This window comes from Myxine glutinosa, chromosome 1 (assembly GCF_964187855.1).
Source record: "Myxine glutinosa chromosome 1, kmMyxGlut1.1, whole genome shotgun sequence".
In the NCBI taxonomy this organism is placed as follows: domain Eukaryota; kingdom Metazoa; phylum Chordata; class Myxini; order Myxiniformes; family Myxinidae; genus Myxine; species Myxine glutinosa.
The window spans coordinates 338,149,468-338,166,446 of record NC_136261.1 but is presented as its reverse complement, the minus strand read 5'-3'; the positions used below and the strand labels follow the sequence as shown (position 1 = coordinate 338,166,446).

Below are 16,979 nucleotides of genomic sequence, written 5' to 3'. Positions count from 1 at the left end.
TAAACAATGAATGAAACTCGGGAACATAAAAATAAACCCGTCTCTAATAGCAGAAAGTTGCGTGCACGCATAGACTTAATATGTGACTATGCATGCACGCTTGAACTTGACGTAGGGCTCGAACATGGCGCCTATTACCAAGTTGGCCAAGCTCTGTGTATAAAGTGCTCTGTGTATATATATATAATTTTAATTTTATAAACAGGTATCAAATTCTAGCGAGGGGCTAGGTGTGAAAAAATTCTGACTCAATGCAGGGCTCGAACCACGGTCCTCCGTTGATAACGTGTCAACAGCCCACTGTGCTATTGAGCCAGCCGCAATCTCCTCAGAACTTTTCCACACTTAACACAGTGAGCTTTATCATGGCCGATGTCTTACGTGCCTGCCAGGCAGACCCCGTATGTTAGCGTAAGTATATGCATGCGTATGTATGTGTGAATAAGTAGAAATGCATTGAAGATTAATTCAAATACAATTTTATAAACAGGTATCAAATTCCTGCGAGGGGCTAAGTGTGAAAAAATTCTGACTCAATGCGGGGCTCGAACCACGGACCTCCGCTGATAACGCGTCAACAGCCCACTGCGCTTATGACAGTATCTGAACTAAATCTAAATTACGCACTTTCGGATGACTCTTCCGGAGCTTTGCAGGCAAAGCGCACGTACGTGACGGTGACGTCACAGCGTGCGCTCATTAGGCTGGAGAACTTAAATTAGAATCTGATATATATATATATATATATATATATATATATATATATATATAATATGTCATAGATATACCGTATATAGACAAAAATACTCAAAGGCCATCAAAATAATCTCAGGTATAAAATATATAAACGACAAAGAAAACTACAATCCACAATTACGTTATCATGAAGAATAAATACGTAAAACATAAACTCAGCACATAACAGAAATATTTTCAATTTCCTCAAATAAGCTAGGCTCATAACCAAGTAAAAGCAAAAGGAAAAGTTCAGATATTCAAAGACAGATTGGAATGTGAAGTTTAACATTTTCTGTTATTTCCATTTGTATATTTTCTCAGATTTAAAATGACTTTAAAATGATGGCAAGATCAATATTCAGGGCCTCAGACCTTAGCATGATTGATGCGGGTAGCAAGCTCACGCGACGCAAAGCCTCCGAACACAAGGCTATGTATTGCCCCAATGCGTGAGCATGCCAGCATTGTGTACATGGCCTGTGGAATCATGGGCATGTAGATGGCAACACGGTCCCCTTTCTTCACACCGTGCCGCTGAAGGACGTGTGCAAGTCTCGACACCTGCAGAGCATGCGAAAATTGGTCCTCAGCACAGCTCACCAGCAACCATGCAACCAGAGATATATTACCATCATTTGTGCATCTAGGCAATTATACATCAGTAACTAGAACGGTACTCAGTAGAGTGCATACCTCCGTCAGGCTGAACAGTTTACATTTTGTATCCCACTGATAGGCCGGATCTGGATCCGGATCTGAATGAAATGTAATTGGCTTGTTCTTGTCAACTAACCAACTCATACACTAAGTTTTCTCCAAACCCGTCCACAACTTTTTGAGATATCTTGCTATGTATCGTTTTTGGCCCTATCTCTCAATGGTGAAGAATCACTTAAAAAATTATCCAGACCTTCACCGAAATATAATCAATTGGTCCTTCGCAAATGCCCAACATGCTCACCATGGTTCATCTGAATCCGTCCATAACTTTTTGAGATATCTTGCTCATGAACAAACAAACAGATAAAACAGACAGACTGGGGTGAAAGCATAACCTCCGTCCACCTTCGACGGTGGAGGTTATGATTTTATCCAACACCAGCAAAAGTTCCCCATCCCCATGACAGGAAAAGCAAGCAAACATATCCATCCCCAGTGATGGGAAAAGTTTAAGTTAATGTATCAATTTAAGTTATTCCATGGACTTTAAAAAGGTTAATTGTGTTGCACTCTTGGTTTCGCACAGAACCAAAACTCTGACTCTGACAAAACGCTGACCCACCACAAAATGGTGGTGCAACATCAGGTGGCGAAGGTTGGCTCTGTGTAAAAAGAGGGCAAAACATACAGCACCTTCATAACATATTCACACCCCTTGACTTTTTCACATTTTGTTGTGTTACAGCCTGAATTTTAAATGACTTGAATTTAGATTATTTTTTTTGTCACCAATATACTCAAAATACCCTGTAATGATAAAGTGAATACACGTTTTTAGAAATGTTTCGGAATTGATTGAAAATGAAACACAGAAATATAGATGAAACATGGTGGTGCAGAGGTGAAATAAAGTGAAATTTCAGTGAAATATGGTGGAAATATAGGTGAAAATATCACATGGTTGAAAAACAAGAAACATCAAACTGAACAAATGAGGAGGCCTAATAATTATACATGTTAGTACACCTCAGCCCTCCTCCCAGCCTTTATGATCCTTTATGAAAAAACTGGTAAAGTGCTCCCCTGTCCTTATGAACCATAAACAATAAAGTCAAAATTTGAAGTCGACCGATATGGGTTTTTCAAGGGCCGAAGCCGATACTGATATTTAGAGAGCAGGGGGCCGATGACCGATATAATGCCAATAAATGCATCTGATAAAACAATTTAATACCAACAAGAATGACCACACTGTGGTCACAACGTGCGACAAAATCCGGTAACGTGCACCACACTCAATGCCGATTGGTAAACGCACATTTAAAGCACTCTTAAAAGATGAACACTTGACCCAAACAAAGCAAATGGAAATCTGATGCAACAAACCCAGGCAGTATATAATCAGCAGAGGCATACAGGTCTGATGTCTTAGGCCAACCAAAAAAACAAGAGATGGAGGCCATATTATGTTGGCTGAGTGCCATGGCCATGGAGGGTAGAGTCAAACGACAAATGTGGGTGGGTCCGACAGTTGTCTGACCAATGTGCGCACATTTCAAAAATCGACCCGCAATAAAAACCACCACACCATCATCACCACCACCACCAACAACAACAACAACAACCATTCGACATGTCGCAGGTAAAAAAGTGGGCATTACACAACATTGTTGAACTAAATTAATATATTTATTTAACACAATATATTATTCAATGAGCAAAAGTACCCGGCCTTGCAGGGTAACAATGAGTCGTTTCCTCATGGGAATATGATATACGCAATCTGGGTCCATCATCTAGAGGGAATTTTAAAAACAGATCGCAGGTACAGTGGAGCAGTGGCGTATCGAGGAAAAATGACAGTCGAGGCGAGACGTCAAATTGCCACGCCTCCGGTCGGGGCAAGACATCAAATTGCCACCCCTCGTAACTTCCCATAAGTCTTTGAATGCTATGTGTGTTGTGTGTGTGTGTGTCCCCTCGTGCGTGTGTGTCCCCTCGTGCGTGTGTGTCCCCTCATGCGTGTGTGTCCCCTCGTGTGTGTGTGTGTGTCCCCGTTTGTCCGTGTGTGTGTGTGTGTGTATGTGTGTCCCCGTGTGTGTGTGTGTGTCCGTGTGTGTGTGTGTGTGTGTGTGTGTGTGTGTCCCCGTGTGTGTGTGTGTGTTCCTGTGTGTGTGTGTGTGTGTGTGTGTGTGTCCCCGTGTGTGTGTGTCCCCGTGTGTGTGTGTGTGTGTCCCTGTGTGCGTGTGTGCGTGTGTGTGTGCAGTGTCCGTGTCAGGGCTCTAACTTTTTTACCATTTGAGTTTTGTCATCAAATTTTCACCAAAGCTTTATTATGAGAATATGGAGAAGTTAAATTAGTTATAAAGTCAAAAGGTCAAAGGTAACCAAATGGTCAAAAAACGTCAACCACAAAGATTTACCTTTCAATTGTCTTCGATATGAAGCAGCAAATCAGCGAAATGTGTGGACCACTGAGAGCAGGCAGCAAATCAGTGAAATGTGCAAACCACTAAGAGCAGGCAGCAAATCAGTGAAATGTGCAAACCACTAAGAGCAGGCAGCAAATAAGTGAAATGTGCAAACCACTGGGAGCAGGCAGCAAATCAGTGAAATGTGCAAACCACTAAGAGCAGGCAGCAAATCAGTGAAATGTGCAAACCACTAAGAGCAGGCAGCAAATCAGTGAAATGTGCAAACCACTAAGAGCAGGCAGCAAATCAGTGAAATGGTGCAAACCACTAAGAGCAGGCAGCATATCAGTGAAATGTACAAACCACTAAGAGCAGGCAGCAAATCAGTGAAATGTGTAAACCACGAAGAGCAGGCAGCATATCAGTGAAATGTGCAAACCACTAAGAGCAGGCAGCAAATCAGTGAAATGTGCAAACCACTAAGAGCAGGCAGCATATCAGTGAAATGTGCAAACCACTAAGAGCAGGCAGCAAATCAGTGAAATGTGTAAACCACGAAGAGCAGGCAGCATATCAGTGAAATGTGCAAACCACTAAGAGCAGGCAGCAAATCAGTGAAATGTGCAAACCACTAAGAGCAGGCAGCATATCAGTGAAATGTGCAAACCACTAAGAGCAGGCAGCAAATCAGTGAAATGTGCAAACCACTAAGAGCAGGCAGCAAATCAGTGAAATGTGCAAACCACTAAGAGCAGGCAGCAAATCAGTGAAATGTGCAAACCACTAAGAGCAGGCAGCAAATCAGTGAAATGTGCAAACCACTAAGAGCAGGCAGCATATCAGTGAAATGTGCAAACCACTAAGAGCAGGCAGCAAATCAGTGAAATGTGCAAACCACTAAGAGCAGGCAGCATATCAGTGAAATGTGCAAACCACTAAGAGCAGGCAGAATATCAGTGAAATGTGCAAACCACTAAGAGCAGGCAGCATATCAGTGAAATGTGCAAACCACTAAGAGCAGGCAGCATATCAGTGAAATGTGCAAACCACTAAGAGCAGGCAGCAAATCAGTGAAATGTGCAAACCACTAAGAGCAGGCAGCAAATCAGTGAAATGTGCAAACCACTAAGAGCAGGCAGCCAATCAGTGAAATGTGCAAACCACTAAGAGCAGACAAAATGTCGACTTCACATTGGCAATGAAAATTAGTTTGACATGGCAGACGTTTGATTTAAGTTCCAAACATGACGTTTGACTTGTTGTTTTATTTAATAAGTATATCTATGTTAGTACATTAATATAACTATCTATTAATACAATGAAAGTATATTGCACAAAAATGTGAGCTCTGTCTACTATAACGCCGTGGCTTGCAAAAGCAGCCTGAATAGCGTTCACCAATCGCTCGATATGGTACATTTTGTCAGATTTCACTCCAGATTTGGAGATTTATTTAGTATACAGCATCCAATCCTCATAATCGAATCCAGATTTTGATGATATGCTTCAATGATGTAATGATAAATAATGGATCGTGTTTCCAAGGCAAGGCACGTTTGAGTAGGCCGAAACAAAATGGAGGCTTCGGAACCCAGCGAGGCACAGTGGGCCGACCTAGGTGGTAGGCCGCCAGTTGGCGGGCCGGTTTTTTTTCTTATGAGCGCCTCGTTAATCCCCTTCAAAAAGGGTGTTATGACACACCCAAACACCCAGTTTTCATCCTTGCAATCTGCTGGAGTTCCAGGTGTATGCATGCAAAATTTGGGGCCTCTATGTTTCATGGTTTTGGAGTGATGGAGGAAACAGACAGACAAACGGACGGATGGACGGTCACTGACTTTTATTATTATAGACTAGTGGGGTCACCCGTGGGAATCCCACGGGTATAGACGTGTGTGACATTTGGACATCTTGATTTAGATGCTCCACATAAAATTTTACAAAATGGTTAAAATGGTGTAATGAACACAATTTATTTATTTCACATAATATGTGACCCCTCACTCCTTTCCAATGCCACTCCTCCTCACACTCCTCTCCAATACCTCCTCACACTCCTCTTCAATACCTCCTCGCACTCCTCTCCAATACCTCCTCGCACTCCTCTCCAATACCTCCTCGCACTCCTCTCCAATACCTCCTCGCACTCCTCTCCAATACCTCCTCGCACTCCTCTCCAATACCTCCTTGCACTCCTCTCCAATACCTCCTCGCACTCCTCTCCAATACCTCCTCGCACTCCTCTCCAATACCTCCTCGCACTCCTCTCCAATACCTCCTCGCACTCCTCTCCAATACCTCCTCGCACTCCTCTCCAATACCTCCTCGCACTCCTCTCCAATACCTCCTCGCACTCCTCTCCAATACCTCCTCGCACTCCTCTCCAATACCTCCTCGCACTCCTCTTCAATACCTCCTCGCACTCCTCTCCAATACCTCCTCGCACTCCTCTCCAATACCTCCTCGCACTCCTCTCCAATACCTCCTCGCACTCCTCTCCAATACCTCCTCGCACTCCTCTCCAATACCTCCTTGCACTCCTCTCCAATACCTCCTCGCACTCCTCTCCAATACCTCCTCGCACTCCTCTCCAATTCCCTCCTCGCACTCCTCTCCAATACCTCCTCGCACTCCTCTCCAATACCTCCTCGCACTCCTCTCCAATACCTCCTCGCACTCCTCTCCAATACCTCCTCGCACTCCTCTCCAATACCTCCTCGCACTCCTCTCCAATACCTCCTCGCACTCCTCTCCAATTCCTCCTCACACTCCTCTCCAATACCTCCTCACACTCCTCTCCAATACCTCCTCGCAGTCCTCTCCAATACCTCCTCGCACTCCTCCCCAATACCTCCTCGCACTCCTCACCAATACCCCCTCACACACCTCTCAAATTCCTCACACTCCTCTCAAATCCCTCACACTCCTCTCAAATCCCTCACACTCCTCTCAAATCCCTCACACTCCTCTCAAATCCCTCACACTCATCTCAAATCCCTCACACTCCTCTCCAATCCCTCACACTCCTCTCCAATCCCTCACACTCCTCTCCAATCCCTCACACTCCTCTCCAATCCTCACACTCCTCTCCAATACCTCCTCGCACTTCTCTCCAATACCTCCTCGCACTCCTCTACAACCCCTCACACTCCTCTCCAACCATTCACACTCCTCTCCAACCATTCACACTCCTCTCCAACCCCTCACACTCCTCTCAAATCCCTCACACTCCTCTCAAATCCCTCACACTCCTCTCAAATCCCTCACACTCCTCTCAAATCCCTCACACTCCTCTCCAATCCCTCACACTCCTCTCAAATCCCTCACACTCCTCTCAAATGCCTCACACTCCTCTCAAATCCCTCACACTCCTCTCAAATCCCTCACACTCCTCTCAAATCCGTCACACTCCTCGCCAACCCCTCACACTCCTCGTCAACCCCTCACACTCCTCGCCAACCCCTCACACTCCTCGCCAACCCCTCACACTCCTCGCCAACCCCTCACACTCCTCGTCAACCCCTCACACTCCTCGCCAACCCCTCACACTCCTCGCCAACCCCTCACACTCCTCTCCAACCCCTCACGCTCCTCTCCAACCCCTCACACTCCTCTCCAATCCCTCACTCGCCTCTCCAATCGCGCCTCACTCTCCTCTCCAATCGCTCCTCACTCTCCGCTCCAATCAGCCCTCACTCTCCAACTCCTTGCTCCTCACTCTCCAACCCCTATCTCCTCACTCTCCAACCCCTAGCTCCTCGCTCTCCAACCCCTATCTCCTCGCTCTCCAACCCCTATCTCCTCGCTCTCCAACCCCTCGCTCCTCGCTCTCCAACCCCTCGCTCCTCGCTCTCCAACCCCTCGCGCCTCGCTCTCCAACCCCTCGCTCCTCTCCAACTCTCCTCACCGTTGTTGCAGCAGCATCCTGTGCGGATCTCCCGTCTCGTGCGATCTCTGTGCGGTTCTTGCTACATCCTGTTCAAGTCTGCATTGACGTTCGTCGACGGACTCGTTCGCCCGTCTCATTCGTTTTCTTGCTACATCCTGTTCAAGTCTGCGTTCTTCATCGACCGTCGCATTCATTTTGGAAATGGAAGTTTCCACGCAACGCATGAATTGTCACGATCCTCAAGAGGAAGTGTCTCATACTCATCAAATGACAAATGGCAAGTAAATTACATTGTGAAAATTAAAGATTTCAAATAAACCTATTTAAAGTGTATGTGCACATAACTAATAAAAAAAACGAAGAAATATCTCTCGGTAATTTCCTGAAACATATTTTACTTCCGGATAATAATGTTGAATGAAATAAGAAAGAACGAAGATATATATGTCGTTTTTGTGCCGACTCTCATAAAACGTAAAAGTAATATATCTTAACGGAAAAGAAAACAGCGAATTTTTAATATATGTCGACATTTTCCCCGACTGTTATTTTAGGCGGTGTATTTTCGTGTATCATCGTGGCGCGATTTTTATAAATATATCTCGGCAATTTCCCGTGTGTGCGTGAATGTTCTCAATTATTTCTGACATGAGGATGACGATAAGGGTGATGTGAGGGTCATGATAAAATCGTGAGGGTGACTCTCAATAAATGGGCTTTAGTTTACAGGCCTTTGAGAAATCATTTCGTTCGAAAACAGAACTTTCATGGGATTCTCTTCCCGTTTTTTTTCAACCGAGTCTAACACTATGTTAGCGACTGTTAAAAATGAAATTATATATCGAATTAGAGTTGAAATAAACCTGTGTGAGAGAGAAAGACAGCATGGGCCTAACTAAACAGGCCTCAAAGCTATGCGCGTTAATTTGTTTATGAAGCCTCTCCCAGAATGGGTGGAACTACTCTCTAAACAGAGTAAGCCACACCCCCGGACAGACGGACAGAATCACCTTCGCCTATTTATTATTATAGATAAAAAACAGAAAAATATCGTGCAATTGTAAACAGCAGCATTTTGTGCCAGTTAGTCTGGTGTTCCTCATCTTCTTAAATTAGAAAATGTATAAAACCAAATAGAAAAAGATGGGGAAAACATTGGAGGATATTTGAAAATATAAAGTTTTGGGGCACTTGTGTGAACAGCATCATTTTCTTCAGTAGGTCTGCACTACATCTTATCACACTAAAATATGTAATTTGGTGTCTGTCTGACTGCGATACATTCGGAGGTTTGTCGTTACTTATCCAATTTCAACCAAACTTGACAGGAAGATTAAGGGTCACGTGATGAACGTTGTCGTGATTTAATTTGCCCTTCCCCTCAACCGCAAGGGGGATTGCCACCTTGGGTGAACTATGCATTATCGTGCCGTTTTTAAAAGGCTGCTATCGCCCATCCCCAAGGGGTTTTTACTCATTGGTCAAACACCATGTTAAGGTTTATCATGGCTCTTTTTCCAAGGCTGCTTCTAATAACAAAAGTAATAACAACAGCAACAAATACAAAACAATATCTCCCCTCCCCAAGGTTTTTTGTGACTTGCAATATTGCCCCCACCACCCTTACGGAACTAGGGAAGTAAAAAATAGTATAAACCACAAACACGTATGATTACCTTTTTAAACAGTCGCTACTGCTGTTTAACACTAAACTGAAAGAAAGTTGGAGGAATCCCAACATCTTTGACTTGAGGAATTCTATGCTTATCGCGTCCACCATGGACAAACAGACCTGAGCTTAGATCTACTGTAATCTATATACCCCAGGATAATAACATGACCTTTCCTGCCACTTTGATGTGGAGTGGGTGCACTAGTTGTTAAAAAGTCCAAAAGCCTTCGCTTTTTGGTCTTTTATCCAGAAAAGCAGCAACCCTTTGGTTATTAAGCTACCTCGCATCACGAGAAGGAAAGTTAAAAAAAAAAATCGGCATTATCAGCACCATCATCGGCTAATGCACATCAGAATGCTAGATATTAGCCAATATTTCAGTCTATACTAGTAAAAATATCTTCTGACGTGCTTGTCATAAAAAATAGCAAAATAATGCACTGGATTGCCGAGTCCATTAGTCCACAGACAGAAAAGTAAACAATAGGTTTTTTTCTCCGTCCTTTTTCCTACACTTGCCAAAAATGTTGCAATACTATACTACAATTAGAAAATATTAGGCCTACTATTGAGGGAAAAACCGAATCAAACAAACTGCACTGCAACTCCAGCTCACAAAATACAGTAGAACCAAATTTAGACAATGATGACGATTAATTATTGCATCACCGATGAACTCATAATATACATGCATCATGCAGCATTAGGATGGATCTATCTCTCATGAATCCAATCAGATAATACTCTTATGTCCATCATTGGCTGGCACACTGTCAGATATCGCTCTCATCTGAAGAACCAGGGCTAGGGGCCCCCGCAGCCAACAATCCCCACCCATGGAGTTATGTTGATTCATAATGATAATGTTCCATCTCCATTTCATTCCACAGTTATGACATCCTCCAAGAATCCCATCCGGAGCGGCCACTTTACATCCAAATCGCTAGGCTACTGATCCAAAGCAGAGAGTCACAGTGGTGACTAGTTGAGGGTCCCAGCTCCTCATCCCCACCACAGATTGCTACACACCTCTCCAAGGATACAGTGGGTTCTGACAGCAAAGCACCTCTGTAATACTTGAGTCATGGGCCATCCTGGAACCTCACCTATCAACTTAATCAACAGTTGCTGTGTCCATCTCCACATACTATTTGCAACCCCAACACTTCATCATGACTCCTCTGCACTAACTTATTAGCCAAAGAAACTGAACAAGGTCTGTCAACAGGCTCTGAGCTACCACTCACCTCTATGCTGTGATCCTGCCATAATATCAGGAAAGGCAGGCTGACAGGCTGTGGCCCAGCAGGAAAGTTCAATTTGTAGCACGCTATTCAATCATCATCATATTCTTCGATTTCCCCATTTTATTGCTTCTGGTTATTTACTATACAATAATTGCCATCCCGATGAGCATCTACTATAAATGGTCGAGTTGTGTGTGTGTGTGTGTGTGTGTGTGTGTGTGTGTGTGTGTGTGTGTGTGTGTGTGTGTGTGTGTGTGTGTGTGTGTGTGTGTGTGTGTGTGTGTGTGTGTGTGAGGAATGTTTTTGTGGAATTATACTGAAGGTTTCTGATGTGGAGTGTGATGCAACGAAATGATTGTGATCTCCTGAGTTGATAATTAACTACATATAATCAAGAAGAATTCCCATGTTTTAGACGTGTATCATGTCAAGGTGCATGGAGCAGCTTAATAGGTCCTTCCATTTGATGACATTCTAATTACAAAACTAGAAACCATCTGAAAATGCAAAGCCCGTCTGCGTCGGTTTGCATTCAGACGTCTTCTTCTTCTAAAAGCTAAACATCACGAAAACGGTTCGATAAAAATACAAAATGAAAATTGACGATTTTATGCAGCCTTGAACTTTGTTTGACCTGTTGATATTTAAAAAAACAATCAGCTTCTAGCTTTTGATTGGTAAACCAATTCAGTAACCCAATATGCAAAGTCTTAAAATCTCAGGCCATTTGGATGAAAATTTATGATTTTATGTGATGCTGACCTTTGACCTTTTCACCAAATTTAATTTGCCTTCTCCATATTATCATGATAAAGCTTTGTTGAAAATTTAATGACAAAACTCAAATGGTAAATTTAAATTTCAGGTCAATTGGATGAAAATTGATGATTGCCGACAAAACAAAACCTTTTGACCAAAACCAAAACAAAACTAGACCGTGACCTTTTGACAAAATTATAATTTTGTTTTCTCAATATTATCATAATAAAGCTTTGTTGAAAATTTGACGATAAAACTCAAATGGTAAATTTAAATTTCAGGTCAATTGGATGAATATTGATGATTTTAGGTGACGCTGAACTTTGACTTTTTGACAAAAGTATTAATTTGCCTTCTCATTATTATCATGAAAAGGTTTGTTGAAAATTTGATGATAAAACTCAAATAGTAAATTTAAATTTCAGGTCAATTGGATGAATATTGATGATTTTCGGTGACGCTGACCTTTGACCTTTTGACAAAAGTATTAATTTGCCTTCTCATTATTATCATGAAAAGGTTTGTTGAAAATTTGATGATAAAACTCAAATAGTAAATTTAAATTTCAGGTCAATTGGATGAATATTGATGATTTTCGGTGACGCTGACCTTTGACCTTTTGACAAAAGTATTAATTTGCCTTCTCATTATTATCATGAAAAGGTTTGTTGAAAATTTGATGATAAAACTCAAATAGTAAATTTAAATTTCAGGTCAATTGGATGAATATTGATGATTTTCGGTGACGCTGACCTTTGACCTTTTGACAAAAGTATTAATTTGCCTTCTCATTATTATCATGAAAAGCTTTGTTGAAAAATTGATGATAAAACTCAAATAGTAAATTTAAATTTCAGGTCAATTGGATGAATATTGATGATTTTAGGTGAGGCTGACCTTTGACTTTTTGACAAAAGTATTAATTTGCCTTCTCATTATTATCATGAAAAGCTTTGTTGAAAATTTGATGATAAACTCAAATAGTAAATTTAAATTTCAGGTCAATTGGATGAATATTGATGATTTTCGGTGACGCTGACCTTTGACCTTTTGACAAAAGTATTAATTTGCCTTCTCATTATTATCATGAAAAGCTTTGTTGAAAAATTGATGATAAAACTCAAATAGTAAATTTAAATTTCAGGTCAATTGGATGAATATTGATGATTTTCGGTGACGCTGACCTTTGACCTTTTGACAAAAGTATTAATTTGCCTTCTCCATATTATCAAAATAAAGCTTTGGGGAAAATTTGATGTCAACAGATGAAACCTCCAAATTCAAAGTCATCTGCTTTTAGCAACCAATGCAAAAGAGGGAGGCATTACCTGGTGCAGTGCATGTTTGTAGGAGATTTTCTCAATGGACCCTGTCACTGGGCTGTCATGGATGATGGCTATTTGATCGCCTCTCCCTGCCTCGACATGTCGATCCAGCGCATTGTAGCACATATTCAGCTGCCCTCCTGAGAACCTGCACAAACATCACGACGTGCCATTTAATTCAGTACGAACATCAATAAAGCTCAAAGCAATACAGAGACAAGACCGCAACGCAATGCCGATGCTACTCTCATGCTCGCCAGCCTCAAGGGAAACCGTTCAAGAGTATACCCCATCAAAAGCAGTCGATCAAGACGAATGCCAATGGCCAAAAGCTCAGCAGCTAAAGTAGCCAGAAGTGCCCACTAGCCTAGGAAACTGCTTCAGCAGCCTGATGCGTCTGAGGATGCAAAATAAGTTGGCTTCTTCTTCTTCAAGTAGGTTTGTTTGACCAATCTCAATTTGCATATCAGAGTAATAGGGGTATCGAGGACAGTATGGATGGTGCACCAGTGACGTCATAGCACTTTTCCATAACGGAAGAGAAAATAGTTCGATTTTAAAATACGATTATCTGGTCTATTCCCCCCCAATTTTTTTGGGGGGGGTTTGGGTCACGAAATCTGCAGAAGCTCTGCACGCAGAAGAAGAAGAAGCAGAAGCAGAAGAATTGTCAGCAAAAGAATTTTGGGTCACGCATCTCTTCAAAAACACATCTCTTCAAAAAATTTCATGATTATGTCCCTTTAATGCGCTGTTAAAAAATTAACTCGACACCACTCATCCATGTCACCCTCCTCCACTGTTATATCAGAATGAGCTGATTCATGACATGGTCATGGATTGTTTAACCACTTTCAAAAATTACTTAACGCTATATTTTTTTTTAGTGAGGAGCATATCGTGCGTGCTGATGGGCTTGATTAGACTTTACTAATAATTTTTATTCGACATATGATTTGATTTTTCGGAGACCCTCATCGTGAATTTTTCGGGGACCATCGTCCCAAACAAAGCCAATGGAAGTCTCATGCAACAAATCCAGGCGGTGTATAATAAGCAGAGGACTACAGGCCTCATGTCAATTAGGCCCTCCAGAAAACCAAGATGGCATTCATATTATTAGCTCCCGTTGGACTTAGTCCGGAAGGGGAGCTTATGAAATGGGTCTCATCCATCCGTGTGTGTGTGTGTGTGCGTCCACAACCATATCTCGGAGATGTATGGACCGATTTTGTTCATACTTGGCACAAAAGGAACACATGATGGTATACATATGCACATCATTTTGTTTCACGATGTGATCAAAGGTGGCTGGCTGGTGGCCATTTTAGTTGTAAAGAAACCCGATGTTGAACAATTCCTCAACCATTTCTCGGAAATGCATTTTCAGATGTTGCTCAAACTTGGCAGACAGATCATGCCTGCCTACCTGAAGGAGGAGGTAGAAGGTGGAGTCATCAGAAAATGGATAAAGGAAGTCAGAGAGATCATTTATGAAGATTAGGAAGAGGACTGGGCCCAGAACATTGCTTTGGGGCACTCCAGCCTTGACAGGGCGAGGAAATGAAATGATACGGTTAAGTGCCACATGTTGGCTACGAGAGGAGAGGAAGTCATTAGGCCATGTGTGGAGTTGGCCTTGTATGACATAGGCAGAGAGTTTGCAGAGCAAGGTAGGATGCCAGACTGTATCAAAAGCATTAGATATGTCTTGAGAGATGGCACTGATATCGTGTCTGACATTAAAGGCCTCCATCCATTGTTGGGAGAAAAGGAACACCATGTCCAAGGTAAAGTGACCTGATCTGAATCCCAATTGATGATCGAGGATGAGGTTGTTGGAGAAAAGTTAGGATTTCATATCAAATGCGATGATGGATTCCATGACCTTGCTGATGATTGGAAGTCAGCTAATAGGTCTGTAGTTAACCCCTCCGCTAGTGCGGCAGGGTATCTCAAACCCCTTTTGCATGTTACTAACCATGTCAAAAGCCCCACCGCACTGATGGTAGGTTAAGGGGGTCCGTTTTTGCACGTTGTTTGTATAGTGCGGTGATGTTGGCTGACCATAGACCTTACATTGGCCAAGTCGATCACACACAAAGTTTAAAGTCGATCGCTTTGGTGGTTTGGGAGATGTTTTTTTAAGGTTTTAGTTTAAACCCAATATGGCTGCCAAACCATGTGACCTATGATGTCATAAATGTAACATTTCAATACAAATGAGTCATAGATCATGTGAATGCAATTTCAGAGTTTTAGAATAAGGCATTCAAATTAAAACATTTATGGCTGGTTCACCGATGATGTCACCATTATCATACATTTGTTTCCTATTGGGCGTACTTGACAATGTGCCAAGTTTCAAATTTTTCCATTCAGCGGTTTCCGAGAAATATTTTTAAATTATTTGGCCGATGAATCCGGCTTGTGGATGAAAGCGGATCCGGCTTGTTGTCGCCTAACCAACTCATCCACCAAATTTTGTCCGATCAACAATCGGGATGTGGACCTATGACGTCACAATTATCAAAAAAACATTCTGCATGTCTGTCACTCCTACCCTGAAAGTTTTTTCTCAATCGGGCATGTAGTTAATGAGAAAAACGAGGTTTAGCCTGTGCGGACAGATGGACGGACGGACAACCAGAAAACAATGTGTTCACCACCTCAGGTGGCCGGAGGCATAAAAATCATCCAGATTAAGAAAATAAAGTCTTTAGTACAGTTGCTAGCCTCTTTTATTTGTCCTTGCATCCAATCATAGTGTGCATTTCCTGTCAAACAGCATGCAAACTATTTCCTTTAAAATCCCATTCTAAATATTATTACCCTCGCCAGAGGAGAGGGTATTGCATTTGAGTCCGTTTGTCTGTCTGTCTGTCTGTTTGTTTGTTTGTCTGTTTGTTTGTTTGTCTGCACAGAATAAATATGATTTTCTCTGCAACCGTTGGTCTGATTGACAGGAAATTTCACAACAGGTGCACCTTCACCTGTATAATTTTTTTATGCAAATTATTACGTCATATGTCACGTGGTATGGGCGCCATATTGGAAAAATCGAAAAACTTTGCACCTCCATATCTCCGAAAACGCTGCACAGATGGAATTGAGACATGGCTCATTGTAAAGAACTCTCCATGGGGAATAACATATGTTAATGATGATATCAGAGGTGCGTCCATTGTGACGTCATAATTCGACAAGTACAAAAATTCATCCGATCAAGATGAAATTTGTTGAGTGTCATCTAGAGATAAATTAGTTGAGAAAAAAATGTAATGATGACGTCAACAGTCACATGGTTCGGCTGCCATCTTGGAAAAACCAAAAAAAATTGCAACTCTATAGCTCTGAAAATGCTGCATATAAGAAATTGAGACATGGCTCATTGTAAAGAACTCTCAATGCAGAATAACATGTCAATGAAGATGTCATATGTGCCTCCATTGTGACGTCATAATTCGACAAGTACAAAACTTCATCTGATCAAGATGAAATTTGTTGAGCGTTATCTAGGGATAAATTGGTGGATAAAAAAATAGTAATGATGACGTCATCAGTCATGTGGTTCGGTCACCATATTTGTTTTAACACAAAAGCCTTAAAACCACTAACAACACGACCTGGCGAGGGCCTGCAATCTCTGATTGCTCTTTCTTGTTTATAATCTGTCTCAGACTTTGTAACTTGTTCATATATCTCTTCCTGGATTGCTTTTAGTTGCGATCTATCTCCATCTAAAAAGGCTTCCCTCTTTTTGGTAAGTCAGTAAGTCCTTCAGCTCTTTCGTAATAGACACCTTGTTATTCAGATATGCTTTAACAACTTTATAAGGGATGGCAGAGTCAACACAAAACTTGATATCCTCGAAGATAACTGTCAGCATCTCTACTACATAAACAGGTGAATCCATGAATACACTCCAATCTGTACAATCGAAACATGTGCGCAGCTCCTCTGTGGTATCCAAGCTCCAAACACCGTTTCTTAGCAACCGCTTTGCACATTCTAAGCTTCTGCTTACCAGATGGAAGCAAAATAATATGACTGCAGTGGTCGGAATTCCCAGCTGAGGACAAGCCTTTGATGAATACACACGGGGAATGGGGAGTAGCATGAATCCAGCGTTACATCGTTCCTTGTATATGTGTTGTGCATGTTCAAGAAATGTTGGTAATTCGGTGTTCAATTTGCAGTGACTAAAATCTCCCAAGATAATTTTGGCTCAATAAGGTGATAAAGCCTCAAGGTCTTGAACTCTGGAACAGATGT

General features: G+C 42.0%; 1 protein-coding gene across 3 annotated transcripts in view; it reads right to left on the bottom strand.

Moving 5' to 3' along the window:
* Positions 1–16,979, bottom strand: part of ACSS3 (acyl-CoA synthetase short chain family member 3) — a 168,417-nt gene that overhangs the window by 136,638 nt on the left and 14,800 nt on the right. For all 3 annotated transcript variants that reach the window (XM_078769818.1, XM_068097927.2, XM_068097931.2), the window contains exons 2-3: positions 12,708–12,852; positions 1,111–1,299 (exon numbers count right to left, since the gene is read on the bottom strand). In XM_078769818.1, the coding sequence (XP_078625944.1) occupies positions 1,111–1,299; positions 12,708–12,852 (334 nt within the window). The remainder of the gene's footprint in view (positions 1–1,110; positions 1,300–12,707; positions 12,853–16,979) is intronic.